The sequence below is a fragment of the Haplochromis burtoni genome, unplaced genomic scaffold, assembly GCF_018398535.1.
Source record: "Haplochromis burtoni strain Fernald_Lab_line unplaced genomic scaffold, NCSU_Asbu1 Contig_182, whole genome shotgun sequence".
NCBI lineage: Eukaryota > Metazoa > Chordata > Actinopteri > Cichliformes > Cichlidae > Haplochromis > Haplochromis burtoni.
In genome coordinates this window covers 895,806-914,768 of record NW_024582543.1, presented here as the reverse complement: position 1 = coordinate 914,768, position 18,963 = coordinate 895,806, and the positions used below count along the sequence as shown (strand labels likewise).

General features: G+C 42.8%; 1 protein-coding gene across 3 annotated transcripts; it reads left to right on the top strand.

Annotated features, from left to right (window-relative positions):
- Window positions 1-2,328: 2,328 nt before the first annotated feature.
- On the top strand, window positions 2,329-17,870 carry coro1cb (coronin, actin binding protein, 1Cb). Of its 3 annotated transcripts, none has more exons than XM_005934678.3 (11): window positions 2,329-4,210; window positions 10,600-10,799; window positions 13,108-13,230; window positions 13,495-13,624; window positions 13,840-14,021; window positions 14,112-14,231; window positions 14,559-14,663; window positions 14,764-14,909; window positions 16,117-16,174; window positions 16,308-16,550; window positions 16,879-17,870. In XM_005934678.3, the coding sequence occupies exons 1-11, from the start codon at window positions 2,329-2,331 to the stop codon at window positions 16,996-16,998; spliced, it is 3,309 nt and encodes a 1,102-aa protein (XP_005934740.3). In that variant the 3' UTR covers window positions 16,999-17,870. The 3 variants fall into 3 exon arrangements, with proteins under 3 accessions (XP_005934740.3, XP_005934741.1, XP_005934742.1); XM_005934679.3 differs by lacking the exon at window positions 2,329-4,210 and adding an exon at window positions 7,377-7,739; XM_005934680.3 differs by lacking the exon at window positions 2,329-4,210 and adding an exon at window positions 7,379-7,456.
- Window positions 17,871-18,963: the final 1,093 nt, after the last annotated feature.

Sequence of the window (18,963 nt, the reverse complement as noted above, 5' to 3'; positions counted from 1 at the left end):
GATATGTAATTATATAATTACATATGTATGGTAGATGTTTAATGAAAATGTTTTTCAAGTTTAAGAAACACCTTATTGGAGCGTTTAGTTTATTTAAATCCATCATGCCACCTTTTAAAATTGAAGGCCATTTACCTTTTTATGACCAGCCGTACAGAAAGCTATGGAAATTTTACTGTCAGACTAGATAATGCATCTGAATATCATCCCGTTGTACTGACAGTCTGAATTTGAATTTGAGCTTGTTACTTTGTGAGTTAACACTCTGGAACAGTAATGTAGTTTTAACTGGAAAAACAAAGCCTATCCAGAGACCAGGCTAATAGTTTGGGTACTCCAAGTCACAAGTCTCTTATAAACCGTGTGCCTACTATTGAAAGCATGACAGACACATGAATGGGAAATGAAGAGGGGGTGGGGGTTTAAAAGTCAGTGTCACAGATGCCTCCGCCGGCTGCCCTTGTAACACAGCCATCCCAAAATAACACTTTAACACTTTAGATACAGTAAAGCTGCAAGTCGAGCTGTTTTTAGCCGCATAACAGATAACCAGAGCTGGAGAAATAACGATGAATGATGAATTACATCCTACCTTCCCATCAGACACTCACAGTATTATTAAGAGCATTATTTATTTAATTTTAGATACGTATTTAAACATATTTTTGGATGAACCACCTTCCTATCACTTTAGCATCACTTTATTTAATAGAATAATATATTTTTACATTCAAACAAACAGAATTTTTTTTTTTAATTGGTAAAGATTCGACACAATCTTTATCTTATGTGAAGGGAGCTAAAACAGGGGTCAAGGTTCAAAGATAACAGTTCTGTTTTTATCTTATTAGGTAGGTAGACAAGCTTAAAAGAAGTGATGAGCCACTTGGTGCTCCTCAGGCGTGAAACGGCTGAAGCAGAAGTACATTCATTCCAAATCCTGAAGAGGTTTGGTCAGTTTCCTCACTCCTTTTTCAGCCAGCAAAATCCGTATCACTATGGCGATTACTCAGTGAGAAAACTTCTCATGCGGCAGCTCATGATTTGGTGTTTGAAATGAAGTCTGTGTGTGCACAAAACTACCTCATGCAACAATACACTCTCCTTGCTTTGCACTTGGTTTGCTTGAAAGCTAAGAATACCAATTCCACATAACACTGAAGCCCGTTAAGCTGTTTTCCCCTTTGTAATAATGGACCTTACACCATCCATCATCATGTCTGTGGTTAAACTCTGTTCTCATCAGACCCTGGACAAACGATTCCAGCTGACCTTTCTCTAAACCCCGTCACCAAAACAATCACAAACATTTACAGACAGTCTGAAGGCAGGCACGCATAGCACAAACACGCCTTGTCTCAGAAGCAGTAATTGACAGCGCATGACGCCTCACAAAGGCACAAGCTTGACTAAAATGTATTTTCTTGCACTCACAAATTATACAAAACATGGATTAGATGCTACTGAATGCTTATTAATGTAGTGATTTAGGTGTTATGTGTTTATTCAGTGATATTAGATTTGTTCAGACTGCCTTGTCTGACCTTGGCACCTGGCAGCTGACCTCCTATATAACTCGTCGTGTTTCCTTTTTGGCCTCCTGACTCATTGGCAGCAGCCAGACCCACTTTAATTATAGCCGCCACAGCATTCCTCTTTGACAGAATAGGAAGAGATAGAGAGAGAGAGGCCTCAGGAGGGCAGGTGTGAACAGTGCAGAAGATTATGCAAAAATAGAGAAAGACTCAAGATAGTTGATAATGGTAGCGTCTGTTGTGTGATTTCATCTCACTGGGATGGGCAGGCAAGCCATCCCCATGACTTCATTATGCCATGCTGAATCTTGAAGTGTCCCTAACGCTCTTTTCCTAATGCTAAGACAGAGCAACAGCCATGGGCCAGAAGCTGGAGAGGCTGTCGGAAAAAGACGAAGACTCACTTGATAACTCTGACTGTTCAGAGCAAACCGGAGATACACAGCAGACAGAGGTAGCAGAACAAGACGAGGGCAAACAGCAGGATGATGGCAGCTTTGTCACCCCGTGGGGTATTGGTGAGATTAGTGGGATCAGTGGCAGCAGCCTAGCCACTGGGAAAGCATGGGAGCACACAGTCACATCTCCATGGACAGACCCTCAAAGTGGGCAGCCAATCAGGCCTCTAGGTCAGAAGGAGCACCCTCTGAACACTGGGACAGAGTGGGTGGGTGGAGTAAGTAGAAATACAGAGAAGTCAAAAACTGTCCCGAGGGCTAAGGAGAGTAGACAAACGTTTGGCAAAAAGCAAGGCTCTGAGAATAAGGCTGTGGCCTGTGCTGGGACTACAGCCATGGAGAAATCAGCCTCATGCAATCCAACTACTGAGGAAGACTTTGTGGTTCTTGAGAAGGATGAGACGTGGACGTCACCGGAAAGAGAAAACAATATTGTTTTGAGGCACAGGATAAACACAGAAAAGCCTGAATCACTAAATAAAAGAGGAAGTAAGGAAGACACACCTGATATCTGCAATGACGATAACTTTGTACATCCTTCCAAGAATACCCCTCGGGAAAAGGGTAATGAAAAGAAAAGCAGAGGAAACTCTGACACACTTTTAATGGGAGCTGACACACATGCTAGGACTTCACCCACGGTCTGTTTTAAGAGGGAAATGGGTCAACGTTTGGCTGAAGTGACAGGCAGCAGGTGTCAGCTAAAAGGAGCTGGTTGTGTTGGAGCTGGAGCCCAGAGTGAGACAACTGGTAGCGGAATAGCAGAGGGGGAGCAAAACTTGAGAGACCACACCAAGGAGAAAGTTTCTACTGACATCCAGCAGGAGCACCTGTCAACGCTAAACAAATCCAAAAGTCAGGATAAGGAAAGCCACAGTTTGGGGTTTCTTGCACAAAGACAACAAGTGGATCAGTCGTACCAGAATAGATTTGCTGGGGCTGTGTATAAGAGGGCTAAAGCAGGGGTCACGGGCATTGTTTCAGCATGCACCAAGAAAGATGACAGCCAAGCTGTTGGCAAAGCAGCCAACTCTATAACACTGCTACTGCAAGACAATCCCCCATTTACAGTGGAAGAATGTGATTTGATCCCTAGTCCTCCTCTGCCAGAGAATGGAGGCTGTGATGGAAAGATACAGGTCGCAAGCCTAAAGAAGGAGAGCGAGCTTGTTTGCTTCTCTGCTGTCATCACCCCTCCACCTTTAGCTCATGTGATGCCCAATAGAGACACAACAATGGTGAAGCAGCTTGACACAAATGCGGTCAGTTCAACAATGGCACCGGATGCCACGTCTAACAAAGGTGAATCGGTGACAAAAGAAAAGCCCAAAATCAAAGGTCCACCGCCACCGGTTCCCAAAAAGCCTAAAAATCCATTTATAAAGCTGAAAACTGCACAGTTAATGTCTACAGATGTGCAAAGACGAGGAAAGGAACACCTGCGTTCAGAGGAGAGGGTCAAGAGGAGGCACACTTTTCATTTTAACAGAGACCTTCCGTGCAGCACTCTAGCTAATCAGGACATGTGCTTACTGTGGGATGAAAAGGGCACTTACACTGTGCCAGCTAACATTCGTCGACTCTCTGCTGACCTTAGCCCTTGGGACCATCTTTCACTGAGGCACATGGATGACCGGTATGGAGATATGATTGACTTCGAGTACTGTGTGCGAATGGCAAGTCTGTCTCCAGAGGAAGAGACACAAAACTTGGACATGTGGCAGAAAAGAGTATTCCCAGAGAGACGGACCAGAAGTAAATGGTCACCTCCACCCTACGCACAAAAGCCCTCGAATCCATTTGAGACACTTCCCAAACCGGAGGTCACAGCTGAGAATGAAGGTGAAAGACCAAACCCTGCGTCTTCAGGGAAAAAAGAAATAGACCCAGAGGTCCAACCTGAAACAGTCCACACACAGGTCAGCGACCATAACCACGTTAACTATGCTTACCATAGAGATATAAGTGATCGCAGCACTGAGAGAGATGCAGGGAATGGCAGTGAGATTGGTTCCTACAAGCCTGTGGCAAAAATTATCAGAGAAGCAAACCAAATGCAGAGACATCAGGCCGGACGGGGACCTGAAGGGTCCAAAGCTCCAGTTCGTGTGTCAGAGCAGAGTCCGAGCATCAAAGTATCCCAAATGAAGAACGCCTTTGATGTCCCAAAGAAATCCAAAGAAAGGCCAGCAGAAGTGCAACAGTCTCCAAAGAAAGGTAAGTTCTTACATATATTCTATCAAACCATTTATGCAAGCAATAATGTTGACTTTCACTTAAAATAGTTATCTCGTGGTATATGAAATCTACTAGAAGTGTCGTTTGATCAATTCAAACATTTATGTTCAAAGTAAGGTCATGGTTGTCTACATAACGATGGGCTGATTAAGGCTGATGTTCTTGAGTGCCAGTTATTTGGAGGGAAAGTGTTTCCATAATATATTTTCATTTGATAACCCAGAGAAGAATTCGCTGCAGTTTCCTGCAGCTCTAAGAAGTGTCCTTTTGGCCTCTTTAAGTAGTTTGTTTTGGTTTTAAGTCTGACCTTTAACGTCATAACTCTTGTGGACAGGAGTAAACAGTTGACAGATAGAGTTAGCAGGAGGCTGATGAGTAGTGGAGCTAGATATTTCTTTGAAGAGGTAAAAGCAATAACCAAAAACAGCTCCATATCAGTGTTAATGACACTGTCGTGAATAGCAAAGCCAGTTAACTGTGGGCTAACAAAGCAGTGCTGTTCTGCTTTTGCCAATATGTTTGTATTTACAGCAAGCCTTTTACTCATGCTGAGTGAAACAGAAGTCTACAATAAGGTCTAGGTAATGAACAGCAGTCACAAACCGCATACTCTAGTTAACCCTGAGGTGTTAATGTGAATATTAATATAATAGACCACCTTATAATCCCAGTGGCAGTCTTGGAAACTGTCCATGATTTTCCCCCAACTTCTGTTGACACATACTGGGATAGGCTCCAAAGCCCTTGTCCTTATGTAACAAGTGGGAAAAGAAATTGGAAATGCAGCATTAGAAATTAATGAGAAGTCAGTGTTGACCTTTATGAAGACATGATGATGGGAATGAAAGGCCTGAAATAGGCCTGTTACTTTCTTATCTGTCCCAAAGGTCAATAACAACTTTAAAAAAAAGTTGAATCAGACATGTAATTACTAGACTGCATAAAAACAACTGAACCCTTTATTTTAGGCATCAACTAGCAATAAGGGAAACTGGTTCTATCACAAACATCTACAGATGAGGACAAGTCAAACACACATCTCCTCAGCAAATCCAGCCCATTCACTCAAGCTCGTCCAGATTTGATCGTCTCGTGGCATGAACCTCGCTCTTTAGTTCATGCCACAGATTTTTCTCATTTGTGCAATACATCAGTGATGTGGAGGTAGTTCTTCATGTGAAGCGGCGTATGTTTTGGGTCGTTGTCGTGTTGGAAGACAAAGCGACAACTTAGATCCAGTTTTGCTGCTGACTGCTTGAGTTTTTCTTTCAAAATCTTCACACATACTTTTTCTTCATGAGTGCTCCCACCTTAATGAGCTGTCCAGTTCCAGACACACTGAAGAATGCCCACTTCTACCACCATGATCCACTATAGGGACGGTGTTCTTTGGGTTGTATGATTCTCCCTTCTCTGTGGCCAAAGTTTGGTTTGGTCTCATCTCACCAAAGAACACATTTACATTATTCATAATCTTTCTCCAGGTTGTCCTTGGCATACTTAACTCTGGTTTGAAGGAGTCTCTTCTGCAGAAGTGGAATTTTTCTTGCTCTGCAACCTCACGGTCCCTACCTGTGCAGGGTTCAAGTGGTTGTCTTCTTTGAGACGACAATTTTCAACCTTGCTAAGTCATTCACTGATGTCCTGGCAGTTGTTCTGGGGTCTTTATTCGTGTCTGTTTCTAATTTTCTTTCCAGAGTCTTTGACATATTGTGCTTCCCACCTTAGCTCCCATTCCAGCTTGGCAACACTGTGATAACTTTGTATATCCATCTCCTGCTTTGAGAGAATCTTTTTTCTCTCAAGCCCAAACTGATTTCTTTTGTTTTTGGCACAATGTTTTCTCAAGTGACAGGTCAAACCCTTGCCGGTGTTTTTATACTGTGTGTAAACTGGAAGATAACCCTCAGTTTTAACTTGATTTTACAACCTATAACATTAAAGCACATCATTGCATACCAGTGGTTTGTGCTGTGGCTCAATAAAAAGGTCAGTTTTTGTTTAGAAAATTTTGACAAAAACTTTCAATCTCATGGGGGAGGAGATGATACTTGTGTCCTCATCTGTACTTTGCTTTAACCTCCTAGGAGCTGCCGTCCACATATGTGGACATCACATTTTGGGTTATTTAGACCAAAATACTAAATTTTGCTCTACATGGGCCTGATATCCACTTACAAGGACATTATACTGCTACTGTTCTATCAAAATTTTAAATGAATATCCTCATATGTGGCTCTCATTTTTCTTAAAAACAAAAATTCTTTGTTTCTACATTCATCAGGCCCCAATATGCCCAAATATCAAAGAGAAATTAAAAATGCATGTCGTGGAAGAGTTCAGGTCTTAGGAGGTTAAATATGTTCAGTGAAAATATAGTCACTGAATTCAACAAAGGCAGCATTTAATGGCTGATTCCCCTTGTTAGACTGGGTGCGAGAGGTCGGCGGATCAATCCAAATATCGATAGTATCCATACCAACACTGGTATGGGATGGATACTAACGCGATAGAATGAAACCAATACACCTTAAACATCCACTGTGAAAAATGTCCGAACCTTTTGTGCCGACTGTCACGTCTATTTTATTTATGGCCTATAGTACCTATAGCATAACAGAAACAACGAAGGTTGTCCGAAAGTGCTTTAAAGAAAGGCATATTTACATTCCTGGTCTCCAAAAAAAAAAAAAAAAAAAAAAAAAAATCAAAAATCCCCTTTCAAACTACATAAAAAATTGAAAGGCATTGTGGAAAGTAAAAAATCACAGTGATTTAATGATTATTAAACATAAGGTGTCCGTATAGGTTTAAAGTATTGGTATCGGTAATACTGGCCCTGTATTTACTTGATAGTGGATCAATACCAAAAGTACAGAACAGTACTAATGAGCGCTCGTCCTTTCTTTTTCATGTTTTTGGACAGGACAGGCTGGTAGGTGGGAGGAATGGGACGGAGGGGGAGGGGAGGGACCCTCACACAAAAGATGCTCCTGCTTTTCCACATTTTTTTGCGCCAAACGAATATTTTCAGAATGTCTCCTTAAACAGAAACACGCGGATACAGTGAAGACACCCAGTTTTCCAGCAAACCCCATCCCATTTATTCAGAAGCAAAGAAAAAAAATCCGACTTTTCATTTGCGCATGTGCCGTAGCCAGTCGTCAGCGTATTCTATTGAATTCAATAACGAGATGAGAATAGACGAATACTAGACTTCCGCAGGTGAGGACCGAGGTGGAGATGCTCTGTTTGCCATCTGGCATCCTGAAATACCACTAAATTTTTTTTAAATTGCCTCTGGCTACCCATCTGCAGTGAAGAAAGGGGAATAAGAGCATTGCGGCTGGGCTTCTTTTTTTTCTTTTTTTTGGTGGTGAAGTCAAGGGATACTAGCAACGTCCTGCAGGATAAGGGCCCGCCTAAACTACCACATTCATGTGTTGTGATTGATTTGCCCCCCCTCCCCTTCCCCGTGCGTACGAAAAATCTTGCATAGATTTAGGAGGTAAGAAAGAGTGACATTGTGCATTTTGCGTGTTATATATCAGTGGTTTGTTGTGCAGCATCTGTGTAGCTCGTTGGATGGGTTTGAGAATGGGAGCAGCCAAAAAAGAAGGGGGGAAAAAAACCTTTGGGTGGAAATATCTGCACTTGCGTCAGCTGGCAGAGCTCCACCGCAGCTAACTGTTAGCAGCTAGCCGTTAGGATGCAAAACGCGCTGCCCAGCTAGAGCAGCGGTAGTTCGTCCCCGGTAAATGAGTAGTGAACCACACACAAACCCCGCATGTGTGAGGAAAAACACTCCCCGCCCGTCGCCTCCTACTCGCTGGCGGTGAAACGCTTGCGTGCCCGCCGCTGCTGGTGACCCAGCCCCGGCCCACCGGCACAGCTGCCGAGCCCCCCCCTCCCCGGCAGTGCGGCGGAACAGTGTCTGCGGTTATCACCTTCCCCTGAACCGTATAAATTTTAGTCTGTTACACCGTATTTGGTTAAAGCTTAGATTAAACTTCGCTTAGTGCTGTGTTTCTTGGATATCTCTGGGGAATGCTCCCCCAAAACCCTATACTGACCAAAACACACATGTCCACCCCCCATCCTCTTTTTCTTCTTCTTTAAAGCCGGTTTTGCTAATGGCACGTAAAGCTTTTAAATAACGGTAACTATCTACTTTTAGGAGTCTGAAGAGGTCATCTAAAATCACAAGTGAACATTGACTGCTAAATAAAATTATTAATATAACTGATTTAAAGAGGAGAGCGGGGGGCGGAGGGGACATGCGGAGCTTTGTGGTTGTGTCGGCTAACGTTAGCCAGCAACCTTTGTTTAACGCTAGCACAGAGCCTCCAATGAATACGACGTACATGAAATACTCAGCCTTTAATTTTAAAATATATATCCCATGTATGTGGCCATTATTATAAACAAAAGCTGAATTGGATTTAAAGTGGCAGTATCGCACACACCCATTTAATCACAGTTGCCCAGACTGTGAGTATAGCAGCCAGGGAGGCCACACACCTTGGGGGGCTGCTGACTGAGTCTTTTTAGCATCACACACCAAACTGTCCCCCTTCTGACTCTCGGACCACAAAATGTTAGCACTAGTCTTTACCTGCAGCGTCAAGGCTAAATACTGTGTGCTCTGCTGTCTGTAAGGCCACCATCATGACGCTCAGTGATGTGTGTGCTGGGGTTGGGTGGTGGAGGGCAGAGAGCATCATTTTAAATAAGTAGCATCAACTAAAGCCTGTGGGGTTGTGAGGCATCTCATCTTGTCAGGTGAATATGTGGAGTGAAGGTGACTGCTGCTGAATGGAGATCTAATATTGACTGAGGGAACATGCTGTTCCAATGGGCTGTAAACAGCAGCGCTTTGCTGTTCAAGCATTATGCAGCCCTGCAGCAATGTGGTCAGTGTTTGCAGCTTTGGGAATTGCCATGGGAATTTCCAGAGCAAGCATTGTATTTCTAGGAAGAGCAATTCACCACTTCCTTTTATTGCACAAAGGTGTGATAATATTTGCAGATAGAAGTGCTTTTAAGGCATTATCAGTGCTCTCCATATGGGCAGTATAAACTGTGGCTGGTGAGGTAGTTATTTACACACTAAATATGAATTAAAAAGCAGCCACATTATTATACGTGACGCAGCAAAACTACAGAAGAGTGTCAGTCAGTCCTGATCTGTACACATGCGCACAGTCCAGAAGTCTAACCAGCCTGAATAATCAAAGACATCTATTCAGTGTGGGTGTATAATGAGCTTTACAGCGTCAATCTTATCTTGACACATTGAGATTGGTGAGACTGGAGCAGCTCATTCTGCTTTAAATGTCTTTAAAATCAGTAAAACTCTGGAAAACTTATTTGCAAAGCTGTTTTTTTTGTTTTTTTTTTAACTAAACTGCCAAAAAATGATGGTAGTCAAAAATAATGCGTGATTCAGCTTTCCATTTTCAGAATCTGTGGCTCGACGTGTGAAAGCAGGTGGGTTTGGTGTGTTGACAGACCTGAGGGGAAAAAGAAAGCCTGCAGCTTGTGTAACGCTCAGTCGGTTCAGACTGGCACCTTAATTACTGTTCTGAGACCGGATGTTTCCCACATAATTATACAATAAAGCCTGTCACTAAAACGGAATAAAAGCCCTGAATACCGAGAGTTTAGGAATTACAATAGACTGTGCCTAAGACAAGCCAGGGTTAACTTCATGAGATGTCTGCACTTACTACCTGATGACTTGGGCTGAATTCAATAAGACACGGGGGTAATGTGCTTAAAGACACACAGAGCTCCAGCGTGCATCAACAATTCAGATCATATCCAGAATCTTGGAGCAACAACAGGCCATCTGTGGTGTGCTCACAGGAACTGATGCAGCACTTTAAAAATATAACATCCGCGATGACGGGGCTGAACTTTCGTTGCTGCATCTGAGTCAATAGACCCAAAATACATTTTGTATGTACATGTTTAAGACTTGAAATGAACCGCCTTGGGTTGTTTTTAATATACCCATCTAATGTGTACGTGTCACACTCGGCATGCAAGATGTGTCTTCTTCTATGGTTTAACTTCATAGCATTTGCCAGTAGGTAGAGCCGACTTGTTTCCTCTGCATGCACAGGACCAAATTTAGTCACTGTTAATGAGCATAATGTGAGATGAGAGTCTGTGCTGGTACTAAACCAAAGTTACCCCGAGGTAACTTTGGTTTAGTGCGTTTACCAGTCTGCACAAATCTGAGGTAATTGTCAGATTTGTGCAGACCAAGAGGCCACTTGGTTTTCACTTGTGTAGCAAACTGTCGTCATTTAATTAGAACATTTGCCTGCAAAATGCACAAAACCCTGACATCCTCTCTGCAGATATGATGCGGCGAGTTGTGCGACAGAGCAAGTTCCGTCACGTGTTCGGCCAGGCCGTGAGGAACGACCAGTGCTACGATGACATCCGCGTGTCCAGGGTCACGTGGGATAGCTCCTTCTGTGCCGTCAACCCCAAGTTTGTCGCCATCATCATAGAGGCCAGCGGGGGAGGTGCTTTTCTTGTACTTCCTCTCCAAAAGGTGAGATGCCTTGCTTCCATCGGTGTCAAAGAGTTGTGATGGCAGATCCATTTAAATGATATAAGAGAGAATAGAAGTGTGCAGTCGTGTGATGTGATCTGTGATGTTCTTTCTTCCGCTGTGGTGGGAAATCATTTTGTTACAAAATGTCCCTCAAATGATGTTCATGTGATATGATAGTGCAGCGTTTTTTCACTTTAAATGCAGCTCACAGTATCCAAGTGGTAATTCATATTCAGAACTGGCCAAACAAGCTAACACCACGACAACGCTGAATAGATAGAAACAGCTACTGAACAACAGTGTGAAAGCTGTTATACTTTACGCACCTCATGAATAAGAATATATGTAATTGTTACATTTCAGAGTTCACCAATAATAATTGCAAGAAAAACAAGATTGGGGGGGATCTCAGTGACCACCAATTAGTTGATCTACTGAGAGAATGTTTGCATATAAGCAGCACCTGTCTGGGCGCAACATCAAAGAAATTCTAAGTTCTATAACTAGATATGCTCACCGGCCTCTTTATTAGGTACTAGTAATAATAATAATGGACTGCATTTATATAGTGCTTTTCGAGACCCCCAAAGCGCTTTACAATTCCACTATTCATTCACTCTCACATTCACACACTGGTGGAGGCAGCTACAGTTGTAGCCACAGCTGCCCTGGGACAGACTGACAGAAGCGAGGCTGCCATATCGCGCCATCGGCCCCTCTGGCCATCACCAGTAGGCGTGATGGCCAAGGACACAACGACCGAGACTGTCCGAGCCGGGGCTCGAACCGGCAACCTTCCGATTGCAAGACGAACTGCCAACTTTTGAGCCACGATCGCCCTCTAGTACGAGAATCTTGGACCACCTTAAGCAGGGTGGGCTGAGATCTGGTGACTGTGGAGACCATTTGAGATATGTGACATGGTGTGTTATCCTGCTGGGAAGAGCCAAAAGAAGATGGGCACACTCAGGCAGGCTGTGGAGTTTCAATGATGGTCAGTTGGTACTAAGGGGCCCAAAGTCTCCCAAGAAAACGTTTCCTGTACCTTTACGCCCCCACCATGTTGTTTAGATTGAATTTTAACTCTATCACCTGAACTGAGACTCATCAGAGCAAGAAGTGTTTTTCCACTCTGTTGTCCAACTTTGTGGAAGCTGTGTAAATTGGATTCATTTTGTTTTAGTTTAGTTTTGAGCTGACAGGAGTGACACCTGGTTTGGTCTTCTGCTGGTGTAGCACATCTGCTTCAAGGTTTGATCTGTTATATATTAACAGATTATTTTTAAATAGATTTTTTAACTGCTGACATCACCAAAATAATTCCACCCAAAGAAATTCTGCTCACTGGATAGTTTCCCATTGTCTGCAAACCCAAGAGATAGTTGTACAGGGAAAATCCTAGTAGACCAGCAGTTTCTTAAATACTCAGACCAGCGCAGCTGGGAACTCGGCTGAAGGCCCATTTGAACTTATGGATATGATGTGATTGGGGTGTTTCATAATGACATTGCAAATGTTTTTGGTCTTAATATCAAAGGCAAAAATTGTGGCTTTAAATGTCAGGTTGGGAAAAAAAATCTTTTAGAAAACTGTTCCTGGTTCAAAAATTTGACACTGAGAGTGTAAAGCTTACCCAGAGGCACAGGGGGTGTTGCAGCACACTCTGTCATTCAGAACATGGTGAATTAACCATGAATACCGGCTCTTCAGTGCGCCCCTGCTGTTAGCCCATAGATAATCAATGTTTAAATTCGCACGATTCTAAAGGCATTCAGTTTGTGTCATGTTACAGCTGTATCAGTCAACACATAATCCACACAGAGGACAGCTGCTCTGACATTATTTTAGGCTGCTTGGATGATTAGGTTATAGTCGCTGCTCAGTGTCCTACATCTGGAGTAAAGTGCTTTTACTTTGAGTCATGTGGAAAAGACAGAAATGATACTTGGATATCAGATTTTAAGTAAATACCCAAAAAGCATTAAACTGATCTCCCGTCTGCAGCAAGTTGTTTTCAGCTGAATATCAAAGTTCACCACCTCCACTTCGGCCACAAATGAATTCAGTCTTTGGAAAACATCGTGAAATGTTAGGTGCTCTTTTTACGGGTTGTAAAGGACTAAATGTGATTAAACAGACTTTTGTGAATGAACATGTGTTTTCTACTAAAATTCAACAGGACTGAATCGCTTCTGTTGGCAATTTTTGCCTATTTTTAACTCCTATCAGCTAGCTAGACTTGACTGCGCTGCCTTAGCTTACACTTTTTGACCTCTTTATAATAAGCTTGTGCTGTGTGTTGTAGACTGGCCGTATAGACAAGGCCTACCCGACAGTATGTGGTCACACAGGCCCAGTGTTGGACATCGAGTGGTGTCCTCATAATGACCATGTCATTGCTAGCAGCTCGGAGGACTGCACAGTCATGGTAAGAACATGACATTTGATTTTTCTTGGGGTTTTTATGGTTTATGCTTTAGTATTTAACAGAGCAGTACTTTAAGTGCAGTTGCCCTTTACAGTTTATGTATTGTGAACTATGTGCTGTATAATATAAGAGAAAATAGGATGTTGTTATAAACTAGAATGGAGTTAATGTACCGCTGTAAAACTTGCACTACTTTCTGTGTAATATTTATTTAAAAAGATCTTTATTCAGCAGATTTTCTCTAACTTTCTTTGTCCGGTGTAGGTCTGGCAGATACCTGAGAACGGACTGGAATCTCCCCTTTCAGAGCCTGTGGTTGTGTTAGAGGGCCATTCTAAAAGGGTTGGCATTGTGTCTTGGCACCCCACCGCACGCAATGTTCTTCTCAGCGCAGGTAACCTTTACCTGAAGCTTTGGAACAATCCATTCCCTCCAAGTGCAGTAATGCTGCCTGCATGGGTAACTCATCCTCTGCACACAGCTGAACTCCAGATCTGACCGATTATCTCGACCCCCTACCGTCGTTGCATTGCTCCGTGTGGTGTAAAGTGCTGAAAATAAACTCGGACAAAGAGGCGTGTGCACTCACACTGTGCGTGTCCATTTTAGGGTGTGACAATCAGATCATCATCTGGAATGTGGGCACAGGAGAGGCTATGATAAACCTGGAGGACATGCACCCTGATGTTATCTTTAGTGTCAGCTGGAGCCGCAACGGCAGCCTGCTCTGCACCGCCTGCAAGGACAAGAAGGTCCGCGTCATTGACCCTCGTAAAAAAAAGATTGTGGCGGTAAGTGAAAGCCCTGAGGGATTCGGGGGCCGTAGCGCTTCACTTCAAAGCATTGATCGCCAAACCTGACCAGTGTGTTTCTGTTTTAAGGAGAAGGACAAAGCTCACGAGGGAGCTCGGCCAATGAGAGCAATCTTTTTAGCAGATGGAAACATTTTCACCACTGGATTCAGCCGCATGAGCGAGCGCCAGCTAGCCCTCTGGAAAGCTGTATGTCACTGAAGTCATTTAATACTGAACACACTGATACATCACATTACACTGTTATCCTCACGACACTCCTGTCTTTTAAAGTAATGTTAAGGTTAGGGAATTTTGCTTTCTGTCCAATAATACAAGTCAAAATATCAGGGCCATCGTCAGTTTCTCCTGTCCTGATTGGTACAGGAGGAGCATTTATCTGTACTCTGAGGCTATGACACCTCATCTCCAGCTGGGGGCAGTCAAATCAAAGTCTAACAGGGGCAGATCTATTAGATCTGTAAATGTTATCCGACACTATGCTGTCACTACATGGGAGGAATTTTATGTTTCCAGGATAGCATGGATGAACCAATATGTGTTCAAGAGATGGACACCAGTAATGGAGTCCTGCTGCCCTTCTATGACCCCGACACCAACATAGTTTACCTGTGTGGAAAGGTACATCAACCTCTTATTTACAAATGCTTTTCTTTTTATTTGAATTACCCTTTATCACTCTTTTCACAAACTTAACTTTAAGCTGTGAATGTGTCCTCAGGGTGACAGCAGCATTCGGTACTTTGAGATAACTGATGAGGCACCATTCGTTCACTACCTCAACACCTTTTCCACCAAGGAGCCCCAGAGGGGCATGGGGTACATGCCGAAAAGAGGTCTGGATGTCAACAAATGTGAAATAGCAAGGTACAGTAATAATATTTCTACTCGATGTCCAAGGTTAACTAGAAATAAACTAAAAACTACGATTCAATGTGAAAACCCATTTTAGTTCATTAAAAGGAATACGAGACATGTTAAAAAAGTAAGCTAAATTAAATGCATTTTTTGAAATTGGAAAAATGAACTAAAATAAAATAAAAAATATAAAGGAAATATCATTAGTTTTATTTTCTGTCAAAAATTTACTACAGCTTGCCTGATGAGTCTTTGATGGACGTGTTTATTGAGACGAGCAAGTCTGCGAGTCGACTGAGCACTCAAAGGACCTTCTTTCTACATATTCACCCATATGCATAGAAGGGCTTTTTTTCTTTTTTTCTTCTAAGGCTAATCCCGTTTCACCCAACATTTACGCACTTGAGCTCCAATGCGTGTATCAGGGGCAGCTTGGGGTTCCTCGACATGTAGACATGTGATCGAATCGCCGACCTTCTGATTGGTAGGCGACCTGCTCTACCTCCAGAGCCGCAGCCTCCCCAAATTAGATTTACCAGTAATTCTCAAAGTGGAAAGTCCCCAAGGAGATGTGACTCACAGTTGAGGGAATCACAGAATATTTTTTTTTATAAATAGTGTAGTTGTGGTATACCATAGAAAATGTGTGTGTGTATGTAGATGTGGTGGTTATTTATGCCAGCAAAACAAGTGCGTTAAGTTTGTAACTCTATTTTTAGCTTAATCCAAACTTCACTCTAAGCCCAAAGCAGCAAAATCTGTGTTTCAGATAATATTTTGTGTGACCAACAATCCACAGATGTTCAGTATCAAAATATTCACACTTTAGACTTCATGTAAAACTCATTTAACATAATGGAAAGTTTTTGTTTTGTTTTTACTGTAAAGCCATAAGGGGGAAAAAAACTTCTATAATAGTGACATCTTTTTATTCAAATGTTTAAATGTCTATTGCTTTGATGTAATATGAATGAATGCCAATGTGGAAGGCTTTTATCAGTTGGAAAAGCTGTAAAACTTGTGAAAATGCAGTTAAAAGTCCCAAGCTTATGTCCCCCTTTATATTTTCTAAAACTGTCCAATTGTCCGGATTGGAGTCTTTGTCAGGCCAATTTTAGTCCCTGGCCCTGCTTTAGAAACTAGAAGTAGGAATTCTTTTGATATTTTTGCTCCTCTGACAGCTCGTATTCTTGTCTAATATTAACTTTCTCTGTAGGTTTTACAAATTACACGAGAGAAAATGCGAACCAATCATCATGACAGTCCCACGTAAGGTAAGTCTGTTTATATAGCTTTACCTGCCTGCTGTGCTTCCTTTGCTGCTCTAAAGACCAGGTCCTCTAACTTTTACACCTCAACATTTGTTTTTGTTTTTTTTCTCTCCCTGTATCATCTGCACCTGCCCAGTCGGATCTGTTCCAGGACGACCTGTACCCAGACACGGCCGGCCCTGATCCCTCCCTGGAGGCGGAGGAGTGGTTTGCGGGCAAGAACGGTGGGCCCATCCTGATCTCACTGAAAGATGGCTACGTCTCCACAAAGAACCGGGACCTGAAAGTGGTCAAGACGAATGTTCTGGAGAGCAAGCCGGCCACAAAAGTGGAAAATGTCCCGACTGTCCAGAAGCACGCTTCTCCACAATCCTCAGTAGTGAGTGTCGGGACTGAAAAGCCGAATCTGTGTTGTGTAACGTCGTCTCATTACTGCTCCCTCTTTTAGCTGACTTTTCAATTCTCCGATCCCAGTAATTATTATGGTTGGAACAATTCACTAAAATTATGGATCAGCACATACTCGGGTGTTGGAGTCACAATTGAGTGTGACAGCAAAGGAAAATGTTAACTGCTGCAGGGTCTCTAAGTCAAGAAATTAAAAAAAAAAAATCACTGTTTCCAAAAAGTTGTTTAAATGTTTAAAATGATAAACGACGTTTTTAAATGGCTTCATGGAGCTAACTCACTCTGTGTTTTTTGACCAGAAAATGGAAGACAAGCTGGAAGAGGTGCTCCGAGAGTTCAAGTCGCTCAGGGACCGCGTCATCCTTCAGGACCGTCGCATCGCCAGACTGGAAGAGCAGGTCGCAAAGGTCGCCATGTAAGACGCGGCCCCTTCCCAGGACCACTCGTCGTTTTTAGGGAGAGAACCGACCAGATGGGGTCAGCCACGGCCAAATTCAACAGATTCGGCTTCATCGAGCTTGGCATCGTCCCCGTGACGATTCCAAGCCCACATTCCAAGATGAACTTTTTATCTTTCCTCATCAAAGCCTTCTGTCTCACATTTCGCCCCGACAGCACGGCGGGAAAAGGAAAAACTCTCGCAGCCCGTGTTCACATCTGAAGCAAAGACATTTTTGTTGAAGGAACAGTCTTAATTTCTTTTATTTTCTTTGTTTTTTTGTTTGTTTTGTTTTTTTCAAATTGTGGTTCTTATGTAACGTTTGTACTCTACAACTGTATGTAGCATCAGTATTTCCATTGTTCATTTTTGTGTTGCCAAATATGGATTGTGTGCCATTTCATGCACTGCTTTTACATTTTGTTTTCTTTCTCCTGTTGTACATTCCAGTCACAGCCTGGTAGAATGATATAGCCAACCTGGATTGTTTTTTGGTTTTTTTTAAACAGTATATGCTTCTTCCTCCCATCAGTTTGCTCAATGATAATCCATCAGATTTATGAATGTGAAAGAATCCCTTCTTAAAAAAACATTTTATTCCTGATCTTCTGGGCTTAAAATTTAACTGGGGTTTTAATCGAGGGAGAGGGGTGGGAGGGGTGCATCTCTCTGGTGTAAATGTTGTGCAAATGTAGTGGTGCCTCTCGTCACTGTCAAGGGTCAAAGGTTGCCCTCTCCAGTGTATATTGGTGTTGGGAAGGGACCACTCACCCAGCTCGTGTTTCACTCAAACCCCTCCCCCTGACGAACAGTTCTGTGCACATAATAAAGATTTTACACATGGGAACCCTCCACCTGCCTCCGTTTATTCTGATCTTTTTGGTGCGTCAATCCAAACCCATCATGCTGTCTCGTTCAAGTTCTCACACTGAAAAATTAAGCGTAGCATTTCAGGCTAGTTTTACAGGCCTCATCTGGAGACGCACTGCGCATCAGTCACTGTTGGCAAGAAGGACATTTGATGACTGCTGTAAGTGTGATACTATTTAGCATTTCTACCACTTTCCTACATCTCAGGTTTACAAGATCAAGGTAATCTCACAAGGTTGCCAGATTCCATTTTGCTTGTGACAGCTGTAGTTATTTCACAACATTTAGCATTCAAATGTGTTGTTACTTGGCTGAAATCATCTTCCTTTGGCTGCTTCCATCTGTTCCCCCTCGCTCCAGTCCTCTACATGTCGTCCTTCACCATGTACATGAATCTTTTCTGTGGTCTTCCTCTCCTCCTGCCTGGTGGATCTATATTCTGTGTCGTTTGCAGTCCCTACATTTCAAATCACTCTCGCCTCCACACTCCTGTCTTCCCTCCTCTCTCGCTGCCTCCATGCATACCTTCTTCCTCTCCTCCTTTGTTTTTAGTCAACAGTAGCACAGCTTCCACTAGCACAGCAGTATCATTGGTGGTCATTGTTATTGTAGGCCTCAGTTGATACTCAATGGAAGTCTAATGGAGGATGCCCTTCCTATTTATCCAGGCTTGGTACCAGTGCTAGCACTACAATGGCCTGTGGGCCCCTGTGACCTTGAATAGTGCAGCCTACAGTATACAAGATCATTTAACCTGTACTCTGAGCTGACCAGCACCTTTATTACAATTCTCTAATGTGTAAATAGACCAATAATGATAATCCAGGAGGCCCCTTGGCACTGTGATGCTTTAAAGAAAAGGTCAGGCTATGTTTTTTCTAAATCTAAAGTAACCTGTGAAGTGGTCTGAGGTGGGACTAGATTCCTGCTCCAACTTTGGGCTCTGCTTTCAGAACAGAGGTTCTCAAACTATGAGGGCAGAGCACAGAGCCTACACAGGGGAGAAGTGGAGGACTAACCTATGCTAAGCTGAGCTAAAATTATTTTTTTAAAGGGAAAATTAACAAGAATTTGG

Excerpts from the sequence above, each read along its gene's own strand:
- coro1cb (XM_005934678.3), top strand. The coding sequence starts at position 2,329 with ATGGAGAAATCAGCCTCATGCAATCCAACTACTGAGGAAGACTTTGTG. Across the intron at positions 14,232-14,558 it reads AGCTAGCCCTCTGGAAAGCT|GATAGCATGGATGAACCAAT; the intron begins GTATGTCACTGA and ends TTATGTTTCCAG. Across the intron at positions 16,551-16,878 it reads CTTCTCCACAATCCTCAGTA|AAAATGGAAGACAAGCTGGA; the intron begins GTGAGTGTCGGG and ends TTTTTTGACCAG.